Below are 23,893 nucleotides of genomic sequence, written 5' to 3'. Positions count from 1 at the left end.
GATAAAGTTGTGATGTATGCTGGCGTACAGTGGAGTTTTGCTGTATGGTGAATGCTATCGGGTTAAACAGGCACCGCCCCAAACTCCTGTCACAATAGAAGACGTCTCCACTTCTCTTCGTCATGCCACTCCGCGTCTGTTTGCTCCTTCTGTCTGTACCGTTTACTCTGTAAAGAGTGAGGTCATGCTATTCCTGAATACAAATCCACAGCAGAAAACAAGGAGACACACAGATGGCCTTCAGCTGGTGTTATCAGTGGGGTTGTCCTGATCAGGTTATTTTGCCCCAAACCAATCTGATAAATAATCCAGCCACACCGTTTAGATTAGATGAGCTGCTGATTAATACTGAAGTAAAATCCCTTTATTTTTATTATCAGTTTCTATAATGAGACATTCTGGACTGATTGATTTAGTTTAGTAGAGACTTTTCTTAAAATGACTGTTTAATATCTTAGAATCCAGTCTGACTCACCTCCCTGACCAATCAATTCCTAGCTCCTTTAAAACGCTGCAGTCTAATCACTTCCTGTGTGTGTACTGTTGCACACTCAGTTCTGAATGCAGTTCTCCCGCTGGTAAAACAGAGCGTTTCAGTGATAGTTTTTAATCACTGCAGACTCTCAACTCTTTTATTTGCCTTCTGAGAACTGACTGGGCAATAATGTCCGTTAACGGCACCTTGAGGACACCAGATGGCGCTCTGAACACTGTGGTTAAAACAAAGTCTCGGAACTGAGACTGATTGAATTAAAATAGCTGCTACCCGATCCTTTAAAACATGCCTGGATCAGCCCCAATTGTCACCTAGTGACCAGCAATCTTGACTCTTTTACACTGACAGAAATTCACGGTCGCCCTGTTTAAGCTTTGCAATCGGAAATCTCTACCAGTTAACGCAAGTGCTGCTCTCTTCAGACACCCAGCAGGTCTATTAGATTCCCCTGCTTAAAAACACAAGGCTCACCAATAAGTTTTCATTAGTGAGGAATCTTTGCGGACTTTTGAGACTCAGTGATACAGAGATCTGTAATTGCAAGAAAGTTGTTATTTATATTGCAAATAATGTAGTTACCTTCAGTTTCTCTTCTTTAGTCTTACTTGAATTATAATTGATCTCTGGGCAGAGAAACCGTTAAGTCCAGTGTTCTAGATAAAGCAGATCTGAATGTTTGCACCAGCAGGCTTCTCGTGTAGAAGAGAGTTTTCCGAACGTGCAGTTTAAAATCCTGCTGCTTTCCGGCATCAGCGCTGTAGGACCTGTCTTTTTAAATGCTGTTTACGCAGCAAAGCATGTAACGCCCCATAATGTTTTTAATTAGTCTGCTAAAGCCGGAGCGATTAAAGTGAAAAAGCAGCTAATTCCGCTTTCCCCCTTTGATGGAGCAATGTCATGATTGAAATTTCTTTTTCCTGCTTGTAATCACCCAGTGTAGCAGGATTTTAATTGAAAATGTAAGAACGTACATATGGTTTAGTCTATTATCTTGTTAGCGAAGTGCTGTTAGAAAAGCTGTAATGTTAGATGTTTTAATTAAAATTAATTAAAATACCTAACTATGTTGTTGTTGTTGTTAAGTCATGTCATTTTCTTAAATACGGCTCTGCTTCTTGTGTTTCCTGCAGGAGAAAATCCACTTGCAGCTCAACCAGGCTTTAGAGAAAGAGGAAACAGCCAGCAGGGATGAGGACCGGAGCGAGAAAAGCGCGGACAAAACGGAGAGGGCTGACAAAGTGCCAAGGAAATCGCTGTCGAGAGGTGTGCGCGCACGTGTGACCACGTGTGACCGTGCGTGTGTGTGTGCGCATGTAGCCGCAAGAATGGGGCTGAGTGGTTTTTAAGGACGTCTGTATTTGCGCTACGTAGAGCGATGCTGTAGCCAATTAGTCGAAACTAAGGCAAAGTACATATCAAGCAGCAGAATTGCGTGTGTGCTTGTGTGCGTAAGTGTGTGTGTGTATGTGTCAGTCACAGTGACTTGTGTTGGCAGATGAGGTGTTTTCTCACATGCCAGATGGAGACAGCAGAATGTGTGCAGTATGTGATTTTATTTCTTTATTTCTTTATTTATTCATTTATCCCCACTTCTCGCTGTTTCTCTTAGACCCCAGTCAGGAATACACAGACTCCACAGGCATAGATCTCCATGAATTCCTGGTCAACACACTGAAGAATAACCCCCGGTATGTTTGTCAGGCTTTCACATCGTCATGATGTTTGCCCAGAGTGTGGACAGTATGAAATATGATTATGGATGTTTGTTTATTTGTTCATCTGTTTGTAGAATTCAAGTATACTGTGAAATATATGGAACTTGGGGGGGGAAAAACAGCTCTCCAGACCGGAGCCTTGTTTGTGTTTACACTTATTATCTGTTAGTAGGACTGTCAGGTTAACCATATTATGCCCTGATGATAGCATGATAATGTAATTACACCCTTTAAAAAAGCATTAACTTTTAATGATATCGGCATTAGAATAATAAAAAAAAAACGTATCTTATTAATTAAACATTTATAAAATGAAAAAAACTCACCGGCTCACTCTGCTTATACAATACAATGGGCAGTACTGAGGTCAGCGTACATTTTTGAGGTTGTGTCCATTACATACATTGTTCGATAAGTCTATATTGTAGTTATTGGGACAGGCCTACCCATCAGTCACTTTCTGAGATACTCCTCAACGCCCCATTACTCCACCTCCATCTCCTTAAAGACCCATTATACATCACAGTGTTGTTAAAATACCCATGTGTCAACTTTTCTGGTGCAAGCTGACCAACATCACTGTGTTATACTTTAGCAGCATCCCCTCCCTGGCCAATCTTGAAACCCTGGAAATTTGGGGACTCTTTTTCCAGTCAAATCCTGAAAAGTCCAGATTTATTTTTTATTTTTATTTATTCATATATTTTTTTAATGTCCTGAAATTTGGTGTAATACCCTAGAAAGTCAGGTTGTATATTTGAGCTACTGACGTCCTATTTATTAAAGACTTCTTGGAAATCTTGGAAATCTTGGTGTTTAACATTAGAAATAGATACATAAGTACACACTGCTCATTATACAACCTTTTACCTACAATCTTTTGTCATTCATGAATAGGACACTGCTTAGCATACTTGTGCCTCACAAATATTGGTAAACATTCTTTGTTAAGTCTTTTAATAGATGTTAATAATCTTTTGGCACTTTTTAAAAGCAACCTAACATTAGTCAGCTATATAGGGTTCTATCTGCAGAAGTGTCTTGTTTTACGTATTTTCTTTTTACCAGTTGTTAAAAGTTAAACTACGTAAAACCTCCTAAATGTTGTGAAACATTGTGTATAGGGAAAAATGCCTGGTTCTGATGCTGTAACTTTGCCATATTGCTCACCCTTCTTCTTGCTTTTTGACATTGTTTGATGCTTTTCTTTCTATTTTTTCCTTCACCCCCCCCCCTAACCCTATGCCTTCTTCATGCCCTCTGGGCACTGTGAGCATGCCTCTGGGAGATGACAAATCAAATGTTGCTTTCCTCCTGAAAAACAAAGCTGAAGTTTGTTCACAAACTTTCCTCTCTAGTTACGTTGACTCAACAAAGCCACCTTTCTCTTGTTCTAGAGGGAAGGTTTATGCCTCAAGCTCCAAAGAGGGAAAAGTTGTGTTTTTATTTATTTATTTATTACATTCTTTCCCTTTTTTTCTTTCTTTTTTTCCCTCCCCCATCACTCTTTCAAAAGTTATTTGGAGATGCTTGCTTTCCCCGCGTCCTCGTTGTCTTCCTGTGCCGCATTCTATTGAGTGTGAAATTATGTTAAGATCTGACGGAGCAAGCTGTGAAACCCAGAGTAATGACGGTTGTTCCTCAAACTTCTGAGCGATGAGCCTTTTTGCATTTGCATGTTTTTACATTTCCTTTCCTGTTTTAAGAATGAATGCAGACAGCTCGCGAGTGCCGGAGGGGTTCTTGTTTGCAATGCCAAGCTCAGCGTATTGGATTGTCATTAGGTGTGTTTCTTTGATGAATGCTAAAAGCCACTGTTGTTGCAGGGACAGAATGATGCTGCTGAAACTGGAGCAGGACATTCTAGACTTCATCAGTAACGAGTAAGTGTTTACAGCATAATTGTAGATCGATAACAGTATGTAGTTATAGGTTTATTTACTGGAAATGTAATCTCTATACTCATTTGTCTTATTTACTCAAATTTGGACCAAAGTATTAGTCATTTATTTTGTCAAAAGCAGTTGTATATTTTTATCCTTCCACAATTTGGGACTGGCAGTTAACCCACCCATTCTTAGCTCCATCTAGCACTAACAATGCTCCCGACACAAAGCCAGCCACAGCCTCCCTTTTCAAATCGTGGCCTGTGCGCAATTGCTGGGCAGCCAACACACTTGAAGAGAAGTGTCAGGTCCCCAGCTCAACAGCTCCACCGCACCAGCTATCAGACACCTGTGCTGCCTAACATCATTTAAGAGTAATGAGGATAGAGAACCTCGTCCCCCTGCAGAGAGTACAGCCTATTCTGCTCTCTTGGATTCCGGCCACTGATGGTGGAGTCCATAGTGGTACTGCATTAGACTGATAAGCCACTCGGAGCCCACATATTTTTTTCCGCACCTCATAAGAGCACATTTTGCCTGTGTCTCAGACATTAAATAGCTTATTAGGGCTAGGACCTGTTCAGATCATTGTTAGGAAAGGCCATGGAGTGCAAATTTCTAAGCTTCCACTCCTCAAACCTTGTCTCGTCAGACAAGTGTCTCGGAAGACATGGGCTCCTGTAAGCACCGGCGTAACACTAAAAAACTGTTGAGGCTATAAGATGCTTTTACAAGTAACCAATTATCTCAGTGTGCAATTATCAGCAGTGGTGGTCAGTGGAGCTCTAGAAGACAGAGAAAGATTTCATAGAGAACTGTGGTTTAGCGGTCTCTGGAGTGGAGATGCACTGTTCTACTGTGCAGCACCACCTCCACAAATATGACCTTCATGCGTCCTTTAGTGCATCCTTAAACTATAGCTTCAACTTTATCTTCCATGACACTGTCCTTCTTGATATGGATTATGTTGTCATTGTCATTTCAGAGTGCGATATAGACTGAATAAATAATAACAATAACATTTGCTTCAGGCTCAACAAATGCAAGGCACACTATGAACACCCATAGAATTCTGATGTTGAACATCTGAGACTGCTAATTGGGCTCATTTGCAATTGTGGCCTTGTGCAATACAGCACCAACAGGTGGTGCTAACCTGCTAAAATGCTGTCAGTAGATCATCTAAAATTGCTCTGTTGTTTGGGGGTAAGAAAATGTGTATTTGTCTCCCACAGATCCCAGAAGAGGAAGTTCCCCCCTATGACATCATATCACCGGATGCTGCTACACAGGGTGGCGGCCTATTTCGGCCTGGACCACAACGTTGACCCGACCGGCAAATCGGTCATCATCAACAAAACCATCAATATGAGGATGTAAGTGTTTGCTAATGACCTTTTAAGCTAGAAGGGCAGTTATTAGCAGATTTTGCATCGGTCCCTGCCTCTTAATACTCTGAAACCACTGACATTTATGGCTGCAGACTCTGGAGTGGAAGCCCCATCTGGTGTTCAGTGGCTCATGCACAATATGGGCTGTGAAACGCAGTTTCTAAAAGCCCTTTAAATTGCTGTGGCGCTGTAGCTTCTTAGTGGAGTAGAAATCCTTTGTCTTTTCTGACTCACCGGCAACACAAATATGTATTAAAGGTACATTTTCAGGGCTTGTTTCCACCAGATAGCCAAGAAAAATAGATTTAGATTTTCAGTGAAGTATGACCATGTCGTTTTAGCCAAGTTGGGCTAAGTCCTTAAAGGCAGACTGTTCATGTAACAGCAGCTATTGCCCATACAGTAACAGCAGTGGAGAACTGGATATTGCACTATATTACTTGACACCACTAGCTTGTGTAAGGCAGGAGAAGGCTGTATTGTGAAACTGACAGTCCCTGAATACGGATCTCTCTCATGCAGACCGGATCAGAAGTTTTCCGAGCACATTAAAGATGATAAGACGGACGATTTTCAGAAGCGATACATCCTGAAGAGGGACAACCTCAGTCTGGATCAGGAGGATGGCAGGGTAAGCGCTACAGTACATGGCACTGTTTAGTCCCTGAATTAGAGCCTGTCTCCCTAGTATTCCTTATGTATAATATAATAACATAAGCAGGATACAAGCTATTATGCACACTGTTATTGCATTGCTTTGTGTTTGACATGTTATACTATCCTGGCACTTAGTAAATTAATTTAATTATATTACAAGTGCCAGATCATCAATTAATGGCCACGCATTTAAAAGATAAAGTTTCCACGACCTTGAAATATACCCCAAAATTCAAAATGTTGCTTGCATACATGTTTAATACATGTTGATTGCTTTCCATTGGGTAGCTGCGGATGCGGCTGAAGGACGACAGGAGGAGCAAGTCTATCGAGGAGAGAGAGGAGGAGTACCAAAGAGCAAGGGATCGAATCTTCGCACAAGACGTGAGTCTCTGTGCATATTTAAAGTAACGATCGTAAGGCAGATTTGTCGGATTCTCAGTAAGCCCTTGGTGACATGCTGGAGCAGGAGGACAACTTTACAGTGTACAGTGACTACGTAATTTGAATAGCTTACGTCTGTGCAATTGGTATAGTGAATACTTGTATATAAGTTATATAAACACACATTAGGGTGTTTTTATGGTCTTGGTCTTTGTTCAGTGAAGCCTAAATCAGACTATTTTAATCGATCTATTCACTTTGCAAAGTGATCTTTATCAATATATTATTTGAAGATCACTAATTTTACTTCGTTTTATTACTCCCTTCTATTCTAACTTACTCACATTCACAATTCTAAAAACTGAGAAAAATAATAAGCTTGGCACAACCTACAAAGTGCTGCCAATTACACACTAATAACATGTAAATTTAGGTCAGAATTCATGCTCAGTAATTTGCATAACAAGATCTTAAAGTGCTTATGGTGCATTACTGCAGCTAATAATGTAAGTATTAGGCATTTTGACATAATAGACCTCTAATTATGTAGTAATAAAGGTCATCATGAATAAATCATTTTAGACATGTCTTATTAAGGTATAATTGATCAAGGATCAAGATCATAAGAAGCCCCTAATTTGTGTCTGTCTAGAAGTAGATTTTTAGGAGTCTATGTTTAGAGTAGATTTAGGCAGAAAGTAGAATAATGATGTTCTCACTGCTTTTGAATGGTTCTGCTGACTGTATAATAATTGAGAACAAAGTTTTGGGGGTTTTTTAAGGTAGCGGAAATTTTGAAAATGTCAAGCCATGTCAGAGCACCTCCAGAGGGTTCAAGTAAAGTGTTAAAATGATTTGTAATTTGGTTCAGAAGCAACTGAGGCTAGTTTTTATTAATGTAAAAAGTCATTCAGTGTGAATATTATTGTAGTGGAATTTCAGCTTGAATCAGTATCTAAATGTTGCAAAGATGGATTTATTAACAAACTGGAATGGAAATAAATTGTCTTTATTTAAATGTTTGGAATTTTTTTTTCTCTTTCCTCAGGGACAAGATCATTTTCAGCTTGATAAAAGGTAATCGCTTTAAAATTGGCAGGCATGCTTGTATATTAAGACAGTGCAGCTTTGAAAATCCCTGCTTAGTTTGTTTGTTTACGTATTGCATATTCTGCCCTTACAGAATTCAAGAGGATGTAAGCTGTATTAGCACTCAGCAGAGGCGGCAAATCTTCAGGTAATACATTAATGCTTTCTTTCAGTTTAAAAATAATTTGATGTCGAATGACTAAGGGCTCCAGTTTGTCTGTGTAAGAAAGATAGGCATGTATTTTTAAAGTGTGTGTGTGTGTGTGTGTGTGTGTGTGTGTGTGTGTGTGTGCCCGCGCGCACGCACGCAGGTTGAGAGACGGCCGTTCGGGGAATAGTCGTCAGAGCAGCTCTGAGAACGAGCCGAAAAGCTGCGAGCCTCGGCCATGGAGCAGCACGGACTCGGACAGCTCCCACCGGAACCTGAAGCCCGCCATCACCAAAGCCAGCAGCTTCAGCGGCATCAGCCTGCTCATCCGCGGAGACAGCTCAGCCAGCAGCAAGAGCACCAGCAGACTGTCTAAAACAGGTACTGTAACACACACAAGCGCGCACACACACAGCAGACTGTCTAAAACTGCTACTGTATCACAGAAAAACACACACGCTAGCAGCAGGAAAACCTGCAGGCTCTCCAAAACAAGCCAACAAGCACACATACACACACACACACACACACTCTGCTTTGCTAGAAGCAACGGTGGGCTCTATAAAAGCTGGTACTGTACCATAGAGATGCTTTGCAGGCTCTCCAAAGTGTGTTTCACAGACACCCACAGCCTTACCGTTAGGAAGAATACCAGCAGGTTGTGTAAAATCGGTACAATACCCAGTTCTGCTGGCAGAGCGAAAGAGCGTACATACATGCCATCACCTACAGGTATAGATAGATAGACACACACAGCTCAGCAAGCAGACACAACTAATGGAGGTATCTCGCATGCACAAAGCACCACTAGCCTTGGAAGGAATAACAGGCTCTCTGAAGCAAGTAGCAAACTTACGCATGAACGCAGGCAGTGAATGCTGCCTGTATCTGGTATGAAAGGTAAACTGTTAATGTGCGTGGATATAAATTATGTGTATACAAAAAAATAAATTATCTATATTTTTAATTATTATTATTGTTATTTATTACTACTTATTTATTTTTTTAAACAAAATACAAATAAATAATAAAATGCTTTAGCCTTTCTGAATGGCTAGTTATTTGTGTATGCATTACCGCTGCCATCTACTTACACAATGTGCATGTGCTATCTCTGTGTGTTGCCCTCTTAAAAGCGAGGGGGAAAAACCCTCCTCTGCACCCTCCACTCACCCATTTTCATTTTTGCCCCTAAAAACAAAGCAGCATCCATATTAATGGACATCTCCCGCCTGCATTCATTGCTTATTAATGCACTGGCATTTACAGGCCAGAGGAGCTGGCGATATATCTTTATATTTTAATATTTAATGACTCCTCTTCCGCTCAGTAACCTATCACTCTCTCTGTGTCCTGCCAACATTAAAAAGCCCACTCAAAAGGTTCCGTATGTACAGCAGTAGAAAATGTTAACAGCGGTTTACCACACATTTATGCTGTGAAGTTCCAGGGCCGTGCGCTCAGAGTTGTCCATGTACATCTTTTGCATTTGGCTTTAAATGCTGGCGCAACAGCATTTCTGTGTTCCTCCAGCTTATGTGCATTAACGATTTGCTGCCTGTGGAGAAGGCAGATTTGTTCTTGCATGTTGTGACGAACAAATTTGCTGCCTTTTGCCACAGTATCTTTATTGAAGGCATGAATCATAATCGGGGAGGATTATCAAGAAAGTAACGGCTTCTGAGAATCAAAGGCTGTGGTTTGCGCAGCATTATTTAGACTTGCGGTGTAAGACGGGAGATTATCTTGTATGAGATTTTGGATTTTGCACTGCTGGAATTTTGTCGTTCAACACTACGGTGATCTGTAAAGCTTGTCCATGGTTGGTAATGATGGTCTAATCTGACAGTCTAATAGAGTTGTTTACTGTCTTGTCTGAATTAGTTTTATTATTTCTTTAAAAATTTATTGCAGTGCTTGTAGTAATAGAATTATTGATCTTTTTCATACGTGTATTTAAATACTAATGTTTCCATTTTCCATTTATTAGACAATTTAACATATACAAATGCAAAATTGCACCGTAAGGATTTGCCTCATCTTTTTTGAAAAACATTGTAAACAGTTAAAATAAATAATCAGATGTGGTGTTGGTCAAGTTAACAGCCAAACCTTCTAAATGTTTGATCATCTAGTTCCACTGACTGACAGTTGCGATACCTGTAAGCTGTAATCTGCCTGTGTCGAGCTATAATGCATTAACCGCAAACTTAAACAAAGTAACGCTTATGCTAACCACAAACGAAGGCCCTGGGTTACTCTGGGAACTGCAAGTTACAAACTTTTCTTCTACATGGTTGAATATATTGTTCAGTGCTCATGTATCAAATCAAGAGCAATACTCTTGTTTGTTTTATTCTATCCCAGGAAAGAACGCATTGATAGGCAGAGCATAAAATGGTCAATTATATGTCCATTCTGTATACCCAGATGTGTCTGTATTAGAGGACCATTTAGTTGACTCTGTTTTGTCAGATATGACTCTCCAGTTTCACTTGATTTTGCTCTCAAATTGTCAAGACTTGTGGCAGGAGATTAGTAGTCGGGGTAGCCGAGCTAGCTAAACAAAGGTTAGCGTTGTAAGTGGGCTGCAGTTCCACCACCACAAATTAACGTCTGCTTTCTGTCCTTCCTTTTTTTATTTTAATCAATCATCTAAACCTTTTAAGCGGGTTTTCACATGTGTTCTCTGTGGTGGACATGAAAAAGATGTTATCATGCTAACTATGCAACTCCTATCCCCTTATTTGCGGCAGTCTACCATTTAGCCTTTTGAACTCTGTTTATAATTCATAATGCAGAAACTACTATGAATTATTTGGTTAACTGTTTGGTTTGGAGTCCCACAGGGTTCTATATCTAGGGTTTAGGGTCTGTAAAACTTGTTAATTATGGAAGTTCTGCAATTATGAGAGCGAAGAACTATGAACAGTTATCAGATTGGTGGTTTAACATGAACAAATTGTGCACAGTGTTCAGTTACTGATTGAGCAAACGTTTCTCTTTTAATAGCACGATCAAAAGGCACAGAAGCATCATAAACATGGCACCAATCCGCAAATAGCTACACTCTGCCCCCCTGCGCTAGCATATTCTGAGCTAGAGAACCATCTCCAGTATTTGGGGATGGTTTGATGGTATGAAATTAGTGAATGACGCCCAACCCTACACTTGAGAACAGTCAGATACAGAGAAATTTCATTTTGTAGTTCTTTCATTCATTCATTCATTCATCATTCTGACCGTTCAGTTTGGCTGTGTTGTTCCATCAAATTTCTTTGACATTATCCCGCGTTAATGCATTCCCCAGTTCCCTCATCACGCATGTACCCCTCTGTCCAGTCCTCATTTTGACAAATGAGAAAAAACCAAGCAAACACAAAAAATGGTTTCGCTGTTCTCTTCGTTACTTCCTGCCACAGGTTCCGACTCTTCTAGTAGTGTAGGTTCGTCTACTGGCTCGCTCCCTCGCCCCACCTTGTCGTTACCCGTCACATCAGTGAGCCAACCGTGCCGCGTCCCTACTGCTGCTCCACCTGCGCCCCCACCTGGCAGGCCTATAGTGGCCAGCACCGGTGTCCCGGGCCCTCAGAGCGCCACCGCCAATACTAGCACTAGTGCAAATGCTAACACGAGCTACTACCTCCTTCCTCTGGAGGCCACGGCCATCCCGCCGGGCAGCGTGCTGCTAAACCCTCACACAGGTGGGTACCACATACCCAGTACTGCCTGGAGAAGATGAGTCTTTTATAGGGGGTTGTCTCTTGAGAATCTTCTGTCCTGTTCTTGCTCTGATTGCGTCATCTAACAGTACTAACTCTGCAGTGCTTAAGTAAACTCACAGTTTTCACAGACTTCTCATACTCCATCACGCCTGATTCAGTGTATTAGCTAATTAGCAAGATCCTCCTGAGTTGAGGTGGATCTGTTAGAGCAAGGAAAGCATTTAAATGTGCCAGCCAAGCCAGAGTTCCACTAGAGCAGAGTTAGAAACAATTGGTCTAGTCTAATTTACAGACTTTTTGAAATGTAGCAGGTCTACTCACTGCCATAAATGATGCATCACACTGGATGGGTGAACATTCCTAATGAGAGCTCATTTTCCGCCGTTTGGCAGGTCAGCCATTTGTGAATCCTGATGGCAGCGCTGTGGTCTACAACCCCGCCATGACTTCACAGCAGATTAGGGGCCAGCAACCCATGGCCCCACCTCCGCCACCTCCGCCTCAGCCACAGCATCAGTCCACCAATCACATTCTGACACAGGTTAGTCCAGCATCTCATCACCGATACTTCTTGTTCAAGTGTTCTGTTTTAATGAATCCAAATATGCTTCAATCCATGTATTGTTGCTAGCAAACTCAGTGATGAACTGTAAGGATGGAATAATGGAATTTGCTAACTCCATCGTTGTTCAACATACTGAACATCAGCTCAGTCGGCCTTCAAGAGGTTGATGTTGCGCTGTTATCATCTGTATACTGTTTAGCCTGAGTTGAAGCCTCCCTTTAGCAAAGCTGCTCCTGCTAGCCTGAATTTTCTACACTATCTCCACCTTGTCATTATAAAGTGAGTTACAGTATGCGACAGTCTTGCCCATACTCTCTGATCTGCTGGGCTCACTTCCCCAAACAGCTGAGTGGCTGTTTCCCCTGTAATACGTCCTCATTACAGCTTTCACCTGGTGACCCAGCCATTACTCCAAATTTGAGGCCCTCCCCAGCTGGCTCAGCAGTGCAAAATGCAGACACTAGAGAGAGATCCTCTCTTACTTCATATAAACCTTACAATTTTCAACCAAGACATAGTGTCTTGTTCGGCAGGAGAAGGTGCGGTTGCAGTTTGAGCAGAAAGTTCAGTGCCAGCTTTGTTTGTAATGAACACAGCTGGCATTAAGCAGAAGCTTATACTCCACTATTTAGCATGGTGAAAATCGCATGTCTAAATCAAGGGGCTGTCAACTTCATATTAACTTGTTCATGCTTTTAGCTTTTAAGTCTAAAGGGATAAAATAACATTTTTGCCCTTTATGTTCCCTCTTTTGCATTGACGTTGGTTGGAGCTACGCTGGAAGATGCAGATGTCAAGTGATTTCTCAAACCACTCAGAATCAGGGCTAAAACAGTTCTGTACCAAAGCTAACCCAACCTACAAACCAGTCTTTGGGTGTGTCTATACTTATGGTCCGCACTAAACAATAACTTGATACATTGTTGGATTTTAGTCCTGGTTTGCTTTGCGTTCTTACTGACATATTTGCAATCGAACCATTGCAGAGGAATTGCAGATGCCTTGCAAGCCCCCTACAAATCAGGTTTTATACCTGGACCTGTCGGCAACTCTAAATGCGGTAGTATGGACAGTGTTGTGACTGAAAGTTAGAGCGTCGACTAGCTACAGCCGATGAGAGTGCGAGACAATGGGTGAGGAGAAAGCCGAGGGTGTTGTACATCATCAGCAGGTATGGCTACAAGACGGGTGTTGTTGAGGGATCCTCCTTGTGAAAGCTCTTGTCATTCGTGACACTGTGTCCCTTGCTGGTCAGTGGTGTAGCGTGCAGACCACCTAAAAGATTCCACATTACAAGACAAGATGTTGCTTTGTGTAAAGGGTACAACGATCTGACCGCTCTAAAAGTTGTGCAGTGTGAACCAGGCATCCTACTTGAGGGATTTGTCACATTTTAGCCAGCTAGCCAGCTAGTGCTATACTTGTTAATGCTATACTATGTTTACGTGATTGGTCCCATTCTTGCTTGCGTTGACCCCAGCACTCAGCATGGTGGTTGCCATAAAGAGTACACATCTTAAACACCGTAATCCAGTGTAATCTCACACTCTGCTAGATATGAATACTGCCAGAAAATAAAAGCTTGAATGAATGAAAATGAATGGTAAAGATTTGCTGCTGTGGTTGCGACTCTGTCAGTCACCGCACCACACAAATCCAGCACACTGACTTTAATTAATGATCATCGAGTCATATTCCTTTAGGACCGTTGAGATTGAGCTTTAATATTTGCGAGCAAGTTGACAGCCCCTTTAGCAATGTGACTGCTGTATGCTAGAAGTTCCTTTCACTACAGGGACTAAGGCTCAATAAGCTACGCCTACATATATATATATTTTTTTCCCCCTATGGGCAATATCCTACTAAACATCGTTTATGACTATTATTCCTGCAGGCTGATGCTCAGGCTTTATTCAGTTATGCAGTCCCTCATATCCTCACGCACTCGTCGCATCCTTCTTTTCTGTAATGCAGTTTCTCCTCTGCAGTTGCTGTGATTTAAGACATTTTTCTTCTCTGTCCTCTGCTCCATCCCTCTCTCTTTTCTCCCCCTTTTCCCTCTTTCCCCTTTTTCTCTCTCTCTCCTTTTTCTGCAGCATTGTGGTCAGTCTGTGCAGTACTCAGCGATTTCTTACCCTCCTCCGCTCCTGCCTGTTCCTCTAAACCAACACTACACTGTGGTACCTGTCTTTCTTTCTCGCACCGTCTTTACTCTCCATCTGTCGGCAGTAACACTCTGTGGTCTTGTCATTTTTCCTTTTCTGTGCATCTTTTCTCACCTTTCCTTCAACTCCTATGCAGCGCCTACCTCTCCTCCTTCTAGCTCATTTGTCTTCACTGTGCCTCTTTATATTATCCTTATCTAGAACGATGGTGAAACCACTTTTTTTTTTTTTTTTTTAACCAGGCAAAGAACCGTTTAAGCATCCAGCAATTCTTTGAGTTCCACTGAGTCCTAATGAAAGCATTATCTAACATTATTAAGCCTTTATTAAGGACGCTGTGAAGAATCCTTTTGCGTGTGGCTGTGCAGGGTTCCTCCTTAAGCTGCTATCACACTGAACACGGAAATATCACCAATGCGCTTTCAATTGTTATTGTTGTGAGTGTCATGGAAGCTGGTGTTGGCCCAGGTTGGTCTTCCAGGTTGTAGTTACCAACATTTAAACTATCTAAGATGAGGTAGCCTCTGAATTCAACTTGCAAGCTAATGTGCTGTCTCCAGCTAGTCAGTTCACACATGTAGATCCTCCCTCACTACAGAACCTAACCGCCAACCGAATGAATGAGCTGCTTCCATGGACGTGAGCAGCAAACACCAAGCATACCAATGTCTTGTCTAGAGCGCTTTACATGTGAATAGTGGTCCATCAGTAGTCGACGGTTGAGTTAGGAGTCTTGCCCAAGGTCTCTTCCTTGAGTAGAATGGTGTGCTTGCCCAGACAAAGAATGGAACCCTAGTCTACCATAGAGAGGATGATGTAGTTACCTACTACGCTACACCAACCTTGATTATAGATTAAAGAGTTGGACCATTTGGCAATAGGGGGGACCAGTGTCCAGTGTGAAATAGAAAAAGATCACCATAGTTATTTGTTAGCATTTAGCACCATTATGTGGCTTGATGTAAGACCTCCAATAGATAGACAAGCTCTGTTTCTGCTCTGAGGTTTCTCCCATTGACCTCCTGGCCAGTTTTAGAACTTTAGAACATATAACATGTGTGTCTTTCTTCCTAAACTCTACATTAGCCCCCGCGACTGCAGTGGCATAGCTTGGGCTATTCCTGCTTAGAGCTTTGAGTGGTTAAGTTTACCCTCCAAAATGCGGAGAGCAGAAGGCCTCCTGGGTGTTAATCTTTGAATCCCTATGGAGAGGTTAATGACTGAATTGGGTCACTCCAGATTTCGCTCGCTCTCTCCCGCTCTCCCCCGTCTTTGACCTGTTTCTACCAAATAGAGCACCCTTTCTATCAATAACATCCTTATGCTCGATCAATAATTAATACGGCACCAGATGCTGTAAAAAGCCGTCTAAGAATAGCATCTCTGGAGTACGGCGTCTAGATGCTGATGGTGGAGGACGGCCCAGGCTTTGATGCACCAGTATACTTAAGTCCTAATGGTGCTGGCCTGCTTTCTCTGCCTGTTCCACTTATTAAGGCTCTTTTGACTGACTTGTGACTAGGTTGTCAAAGAAGTGTTGACCTATTATGGTCAACAGACTTAGGAGACTGACAGCTTTCAGAGCCAATCAGAATTCAGGCATTCTAAGCTTAGGGAGCATAAATGTACGAATTCTTCCCAGTCAACATGCTCATGTGGGGCTCACATGTGAGGATCACACCTAGATTGTGGTCTAGGTTGGTTCCAGGTGAGCATGGGCTCTGAGTGGGTTTGTACATGGGTTGTTACTGGGACCAGGTTGGGCTTCAAGTCTACAGCTCCTAAGGCCTTCATGTCATAAGGAGTGTTTTACCCCGAACTGGTTAGGGAACGAGTAACAATAGAGGACAGCCATTTAGAACAGAAAAGTCATTTACAAGACAATCTAAAAGAGATAGTAAACATAAAAACAGCCTGTTTAACTCCAAGGGGTAAAGCGAGGTTGGGAAATGGAAAAGGGTGGCTTTGGTGCCTGAATAAAAATAAATAAATAAATAAATGTTTGGTTGCATCAGTTGAAAAAAAAAAAAAACATTCCCCCAACATTTACCCCAGATGCACTCAATCAGCCAAGACATATTTGATATTTAGGGTTTGCTCTTTTTAGTTTAGAACGGGAGAGGCTTAGCTAACACTGCAATCACTGGACTTAAACGGTCACCGATCTCGTCTCGTGCATTTAAACATCTGTTTATTACGTAAACAAGTGTTTGTTTTAATGATCGTGAAATGGCATGACTCTACATTATTTAAGCTAAACTTAAAACGCTTACCCCGAATGGCTGCCCCACAATTTAGCTATGTCAAAAAGTTAATTTGTATACTTATAGAATGAAGCAAATGACTAAGGCATGTATTGACAGAGATGAGATTGGTGACGGTCTAGGTTTCCAGTGGCTTGGTACCATACTAGCTTCTCACGTTAGGGTTTTGATAGGAAGGCTAATACAAAGCTGATATTGTGATATTGTGAGCTAAATCTAGCGCTGACTGGTTTGTGTTTGTGTTTGCAGCAGCAGCAAGACAGTCTGGGGAGCCAGTTTAGCCAGATGAGTCTGGTCCGGCAGGCTTCGGGTGACGTCTCGGAGCCCCAGCCTGGCCTCTTTCCTCCATCTATGGTGCTCCAGAACCCTCCTCCCTCTGGGTACATACTCCCGCAGCCAGGTCAGCCTGTCCACGGACACGCCTATCCACCACCCACCCCAGTCAACCAGCCCATCATTCAGCAGCAAGGATACATACAGCAGCCTGTGCAGCAGGTATACTCATCAATGGATGAATAAAAGCGTAAGAGGCAATTTCATAAGCAGGTGTAGTTCTACAGATCTCTCCTTCCCCCCCCCCCCCATCCTCTCAAAAAATAATCAGAGCAGCAGCTCTTAAAGGCTAATAAACTGAGTAGTAGTCAAACTACAACAGACAATCTCGCATTAATGGCTGGCCTGCGGGCTAACATTAAACAGTTTAATGGCTGTTGTAACGAAAGTGATACGTTTTCACTTTTGCACACCTCCGACACTAGCCTGGGGACGGGCATTTAAAGACGCTAAACAAAATATGAGCCGTTCCGTACAACACCTTGAACCTTCTGTAATGTCTGTTGAATATAAACAGAGATGCCCCCTCAGAGGGACTGTAGTTATTTCAGAGCATGTGCTTACAACTGCCAGTAGGCAGACACAACACTCACCAAATTATCTACAACCGAGATTGTATCTGGGACATTCATCTCTGCTTACAGACTTCCATAGTTTACAGCAGTTCAGAAGCAGCAGAGTTTTAGTGTGTTAGAGATACAGTTCCACTGCTTCGGAGCTTGTTAGCATTTTCTGTTTGTCCTGAGTGTGAGCATCTTTGTCTTCTGCAGATGTCATCATGCTACTGTGCTCCTGGTCAGTACTCCCATTCTAACCAGCACTACAGACCAGTTACTCCAGTACACTACAGCGCCCCACCGAGCCAACCTGTACCACCCCAGCAAACAGGTACACACACACGCTTTCTCAAAGCTGCTCTCCCCTCACTCTCCAGACTGCTGAGGTGTTTGTGTTTGTGTGGGTCAGCAGTTTGGGTGTCAGTCCTCTCTCTGCTCATAAAGGGGTTCTGCTGCTTTCTGCTGCTGTTACTGTTTACGGCCTTTGGGACTCTTTGCTTGTGTGTGTGTGTTTTTGTGTGGGGCTCTACTGAGTGGCAGGGTGCAGAAAGGTCTGCTTCTGTAGATTAGAGGGAGGGCACAGTAATGCTTGTATCCGGTTCATATTAGAAAATAATTGTTTGTAATTCTAATAGCTAGGTTTGACTACATGAAAATGTGGTTGCAATCACAATTGGATTGTTCTTCTAGACTTTCATATGAAATATACCAAAAATGATTTCCAAATGTAGATTCAGTTTCTTATTTCTTATTTTCCATGTTTCCCATCAAATGAATCCAGTTAAACCACTGTTTGTTTTCCACTGTTAGGAGGAACATATTGTACACCTTTTTAATTGTAAATGAGGAAATATCTCCTCATATGATTTAGGTTCTTGGATTTGTGAGATTTTGTAATTCCAACAAAGTTTCTTATGAGATGTTGTAAAAGCAACCAATGTAGGAAATAAAAAAATCTTGAGAAAATATCTCGTTATTATGAGATGTAAAAGCGTAGGACCTAGAACATCATGTTATTCTGAGAAAGCATCTGGTTATTATACTATGCGATTATGAGATTTCGTAATTGCCACAGATCTTCTATCTATCAATTATACATGCTGTTATTATGTCACTGAATATCTTGTGATCTGAGAAAGTATCTTATGAAATTTCATGAACATGTCATAATTGACTGAGATGTTGTAATTGATGTTTTTCTGTTTTTCATAATTATACATATGCATAACTTGTAATGACTTTTTTTCCACTTGCCAGCAGTAGGCTTTCATACAGCATTTAGAAAGCATGTTCATCTAAGATCTAAGATCAAGTGTTGAAACACGGACCTAGTCAGTCAGTGAGGTATGAAGATTTCAGCCAAAGACCGATCCGTCCTCAACAGTAGCAGGTGGCCGCTGCAGTTCTCTCTAAACATGAGTGATGTGCTCCATGATGCATTAGCTAGGTAGTCGATGGCTGAGTGCACATGTTCGTGCCCAGTGATGTGTTGGGCGTGGGTGGTAGCTGAGTGCTGTGCGCGCATGGGTGCGCGTGTGTGGTGAACCTGGGAGGTAGGATACGGGGCCGTGGCACTGTCTGAGAGGCCGTACGATTCTCACAGTGAACCGGTCTCTTTTCCCACCCCTCACTCCTCTGCTGCTGACCCTGTGCTCTGACCTTTCACCTCTCTGCCCATCACGTCTGACAGCGAGGAGCAGCGTGTGTGTGTTGCGGTCTTCAGCTGGCAGCCGTTTGTTCAGACTGGTTAGAGCTTGCTTTTGTTTACTGTCCTTTAGGGATGCGCTTGAGAAATCGATTATTCAATTAGCTGAAACGGAGAAACGCAGAAGTCGAGCACTGTGGAGCTGATGTCGACACACTGTTTGCTGAATTTGTATTTTGTGTTTTCTGCTTCGCAACTGGCGTGAATGTTTGATTGGACGAGTAGGTCATGGCGGACTTTCGGCAGTTTCACGTTATTGTAAAAGAACTGAGCTTTCAATGCGCAGTGCGTATCCAAGTTCCTGATTTGGATGCAGATTAAATTGCTACCATTGATAATAATTGATATTAAACAGTGTTATCCCTGTTGTCCTTGTTGGTGCAATGGCCCAAAATGGAATAAAATTATAATGGAATTGCTATTATAGCAATTATATTGCTACTTGTTTCGATTAAGCACAGCGGTTTGTTTTCTAATGAGATGTAATTCAGAAGTAAACATCTGATAGCATGAGCAAAAAGGTCCAAAAACAGACAAACATATGGGGAAAGCGCAGATATTGCATTAAATTTTCATGCTCCACTGTAAAATAGTTCCACTCTGCAGGCTATGAACTGTTCCTGTGTTGCTGCTCATCACATAAGACTTTGTGTGTTCTGCTAGCAAAAATACAAGCTGTTCTGCCGCAGTCTGACAATTAAAATTAGTCAGCCTGATTTTCATTTCAAGAGGAGGCTCTAACTGAAAAAGTGACGCAGCGCCGTGAAGGCAGGTCACCATAAATAATTCCATCAGCGACTTATCATATAATATATAGACAGGGCTTTTATCCAGACGCGCTGTTCTGAGTAGAAGACAAGTATGTGAGCAGGCAGCAGCATGGTGTTTGCGGCCTTGCTATGTAGAACAAGAGGGCAGTGCGTGCAGTGACCAATGCATGGAACGGATAGCCCCTATGTTACACCAAAGGAATTTGTATGGCAAGGCGAGCTGTAAGGCCCCGGAATTCTAAAGTACGACTTCGTAAGTAAATGTGGCGCCCAGAAATATTGCTAATCAAGCAAGTTCTACAAGAACTCTTCTGAGACATACGTTCTCAAAGCTCCAGAGATGCCTACCTAAATAAAAGAACTGAAGGGATTCGGATGGGCCGTGCTGCAGAGCATTCCTGCAGTGATTGTCCTCAAGTGTAAACTGAAATGAAATAATAGCGTGAACTTGGCAAAAGGTCTCGCATGGACACACAAGAGTGAGCCTGACTGAGTTGGTGTAGAACAGAAGCTATTTAGCTCTTACAGAAGGAAATGAAGTGGGGTGAAGGGCACCCACTCTGAAAATCAATAGCTACAGCAGTGATTAGAACGTCCACCGTGTGTGTTAGTCTGCGTTAGGTGCTTCTTGACCCGTAGCTGCTGTGAAACAAAGCGTACACCTTGTCCACAATGTCACTGAAGGACTCCCACTTCCATGGAGCGCGTGGGTGGGTGTGTGTGTGTGTGTGTGGCTTATTGCACTGAATAGAGAGGCTTTTATTCTCTTGATGTGTGTCCTGAGAGAGCAAGTAAAAATAGCGGCTCCCTCTCTCTCTCTCTCTCTCGCTCTCTCTCGTTCTTTCTCTGATGGAGCTAGCGGTAGGTCAGTTCGTTTCTTTCACGGCTGCACACCCCCCCCCCCCCCCTCTCTCCTCTCCCGCTGCTGAATTGATTGCAGCCAGCCGCTACAAAGGAGCCGACCAGACAGGAAAATGGCCAGGCAGGCGAGTGTGTTCAGCTCGATGAAAACAGCTGTCTGCTCTCTGCCACCTTAAACACGCTACTTACTGACCTTGACATGGACTCCGACAAACATGTATACACACGCAGGCAGCTAAAGGAGTGAGAATCAGAGTTAAAGGGTGTAGGAGGTTTAAAAAAAAAAAAAAAAAAAGGAAAAAAAATCGATCTGGGTGGTGATTGAAATCCATTCACTGTGGAACTCTGTATGGAGAGGTGGCAGATCCGTATGGATGGATTTGGGTGTTTAGGCTGATGTCAGCACAAAACGGTGGCTCGGATGGCGTGCGGGATGAGGAGAAAGCAAAGAATTCCATCCAGTCCAGCTGTGTGAATATTGGAGTGTTTGAGCGGGTTTAAGCCTGCTTCATCTTAAGTGAAGTGCTGCATTTACAAATAGCTTATTTCATAGCTTAGTAGTTCTTGAAGAAGAAATATTAGCTCGAGGGTTTTTAGAATCTCTGCCTCACTACTGTGTATAAATTGCTGCTCCACTTCCATTTGTGTAGCACTGTCCTTATGGATTGCATTACTGATGAATCACGTCATCAGCATTTTGAAAAAGACCTTCAAGGTGCAAATTAATGAAGTATTTCAAGAAGTTGATTGTTGTATAAATAGTCAGTGCGATTTTGGTTGGAACAGAAAGTGCTCAGATACAAGCCTATTTACAACCTTGTTGTTTAGTGTCAACATGAAACATTTTTACTGTCGTAAAAATTTTTACTGAAAATTTGATGATCCACCATGATTGGCTGCTTTACAGCGAGGCTCAGTTGCATGCGTTCAAGCCGTAACGCATAGTGCCGATACCCTCTCCTGCGGGGGGGAGATTAGTTAGCTGAAGAGATTTGTAAAGCTGGAGCTGGATTTAAAAAAAAAAAAAAAAAGGGAGGAAAAAAAGATTGATAAAAGCTGAAACTCAAATTTGTATTAATATTAATTCTTCAAACTAAGCGTTCAAACGTGTTCAGGAAACGAGCTAGAAGTGATTTTTCCTCACGTTGACACTAAAATAAATTAGATTTACAGTTATTTAAACTGATCATTTTAGAGGCTAAACTTCAGAACTCTTTCAGTCTAAGACCAGTGCCAGATTTGTAAAGTTAAGAATATTTTTTGAGTTAATTGTTCTTAATTTTTTTTTTTTTAAAGCAAATCATTAAATCATTAGATCTTATAGATTCTGAAGAAGATTTTTTTGAAGAATGTCAGTCTATCTTAACTTTATTTCTTAAGCATGAAGTTAGCACTTTTGTAAATCCAACCCCTGGTCGGCTGGTTCTAGCTTTTAGCCTAGCACAGATACCCGCTCACCTTCTCTGGCCTTCAGTATATCTAATATTTAGAAATGGATAATGACCCCGGAAGGGGCTTAATATGTCAAATTATATTATAAAATATGAATGCAATATGAAATATCGCTAATATAATGTGCTTAATATGCTCAAGAAAACGTAGTCTATCCCCCCCCCCATGTATTTTAATGCAAACCCAGTGTTTTCAGTTTACGGTACAATATATGTAAAATCTAATTGTGTAAATAATAGAAGGGTGAAATTTGAGATTTAACTGAGATTTGAGCTCTTTCTGATGAAATGTAGGGTCTGAGAGCTTCACTTCTGCTTAAGTGATGAGGGAGAAGGTGACTGACATCTAGTGGGGAAGAGATGCGTGGAGAGAGACACACACAGCAGAGTCAAGTATATCGAAATGAAGAGTGAGAGAGTGTGAGAGAGTGAGAGAGAGACTTCAACCGTTAAACATGAATTTGAAGCAAGGACTTAAATCCTGACCTTCTGTGACCTTTTGTGTTTGTATTCCGAGAGAATAAATCAATGATGTTTGCTTTGCTGTGCCTCCCACGTGCGCCGCAGCCCAAGCCTTTCCGCTTTCCGTTGCAGTTTGCTTCGCCATTTTGGTCTTGGGAGTTCCTCTTCCGTACTGCTTACTAGATTAAACCTATGTGCTGTTCAGTCTTTACCCGTGGTGGTGGGCTTACATTTCATTTTTTCATCTTTTTCGTATTCGTGTTCATGATCTAATGTGCGTGTGTGTGTATGTATGTCTTTGCTTCCAGGGTATCAGGCTGTCATGCCCAGTCAACCACCCAGCTACCAGAGCATGATGCCTGTGCAGCAGCAGCCTCCGAGCCAATCGCTGGTCGGCAGCCAGGCTGGGATGGCCGGTCATATTCAGGGTGTTATGGTGCAGTACCCGCCCGTGCCGCCCTATCAAGTAGGTGCTTTTCTTTTTTTTTTCTGTGTTGAAGCCCCGTTTTGTTTGCTTGTGATCTAATTTAGCTGCAGCTGGATTGACAAATGGCAGCAATGGTGGTCTGAAAAAGGATGTGCATGTCGCAGAGTGAGAGAATATATATTGTGTGTGTGTGTCCAGGTGTCTGTGCCGCAGGGGTCTCAAAGTGTTCCTCAGCCGGCCTATCAGCAGCAGATTGTCCTGCAGGGACAGACCAATCATACGCCAGTTCCTTCTGCCAGCATGCAGGTCTACTACAGCGTCCTGCCCCCAGGGCAGCACTCCACTGTTAGGTAACAGACACATGCATAAAGACACACATACGCGCGCACACATACACAATTACCCTGCCTTAGGCCGACGCACACCCATGCAGACCTTAGGGAATGTGTTTGTGTGTTTACTATAATTCTCATTCATATACTAATGTAATAACTGACGTTTACACACACTTGCTAGTTAGCAGTTTAAGAATTTGGGCAGAATCTTTGAAATGTGAGGCTGAATTGTAGAATTCCAACCCCTTTTTTGCTTTAATGATTGCATGGACTCTAAATTTTTGAGCAAAAGAAACCCTCACAAATTGTGAATATGCGCCTAAGTGGGAGAAAATAAATAAATAAATAAACTAAATGTCGTGATTACACATTAATATTTACCTGAAAAACAGTGCAGAGGCACATTATGAAAAGGCATTTAGCTCAGCAGTGTTTTTCCTTGTAAAACTCCAGATCACATTAGCACAGATGCAGGTTAATATAAATACAGTGTACATATTATATATA

The 23,893-nt window shown here is 42.1% G+C and overlaps 1 protein-coding gene across 8 annotated transcripts in view; it reads left to right on the top strand.

Annotated features, from left to right (window-relative positions):
• Positions 1–23,893, top strand: part of r3hdm1 (R3H domain containing 1) — a 55,071-nt gene that overhangs the window by 25,989 nt on the left and 5,189 nt on the right. For 6 of the 8 annotated variants that reach the window (XM_072671136.1, XM_072671134.1, XM_072671133.1 and 3 more), the window contains 16 exons: positions 1,627–1,759; positions 2,106–2,184; positions 4,038–4,094; positions 5,333–5,473; positions 6,011–6,119; positions 6,434–6,529; positions 7,578–7,606; positions 7,713–7,766; positions 7,930–8,147; positions 11,189–11,470; positions 11,884–12,032; positions 14,153–14,236; positions 16,735–16,980; positions 17,589–17,706; positions 22,933–23,090; positions 23,250–23,401. In XM_072671136.1, the coding sequence (XP_072527237.1) occupies positions 1,627–1,759; positions 2,106–2,184; positions 4,038–4,094; positions 5,333–5,473; positions 6,011–6,119; positions 6,434–6,529; positions 7,578–7,606; positions 7,713–7,766; positions 7,930–8,147; positions 11,189–11,470; positions 11,884–12,032; positions 14,153–14,236; positions 16,735–16,980; positions 17,589–17,706; positions 22,933–23,090; positions 23,250–23,401 (2,105 nt within the window). The remainder of the gene's footprint in view (positions 1–1,626; positions 1,760–2,105; positions 2,185–4,037; positions 4,095–5,332; positions 5,474–6,010; positions 6,120–6,433; positions 6,530–7,577; positions 7,607–7,712; positions 7,767–7,929; positions 8,148–11,188; positions 11,471–11,883; positions 12,033–14,152; positions 14,237–16,734; positions 16,981–17,588; positions 17,707–22,932; positions 23,091–23,249; positions 23,402–23,893) is intronic. The other 2 variants (XM_072671139.1, XM_072671137.1) reach the window with 2 other exon arrangements.

This window comes from Salminus brasiliensis, chromosome 25 (genome assembly GCF_030463535.1).
Source record: "Salminus brasiliensis chromosome 25, fSalBra1.hap2, whole genome shotgun sequence".
In the NCBI taxonomy this organism is placed as follows: domain Eukaryota; kingdom Metazoa; phylum Chordata; class Actinopteri; order Characiformes; family Bryconidae; genus Salminus; species Salminus brasiliensis.
Note: the sequence above shows the minus strand (reverse complement) of the source record. Positions and strands in the feature narration are given on the sequence as shown.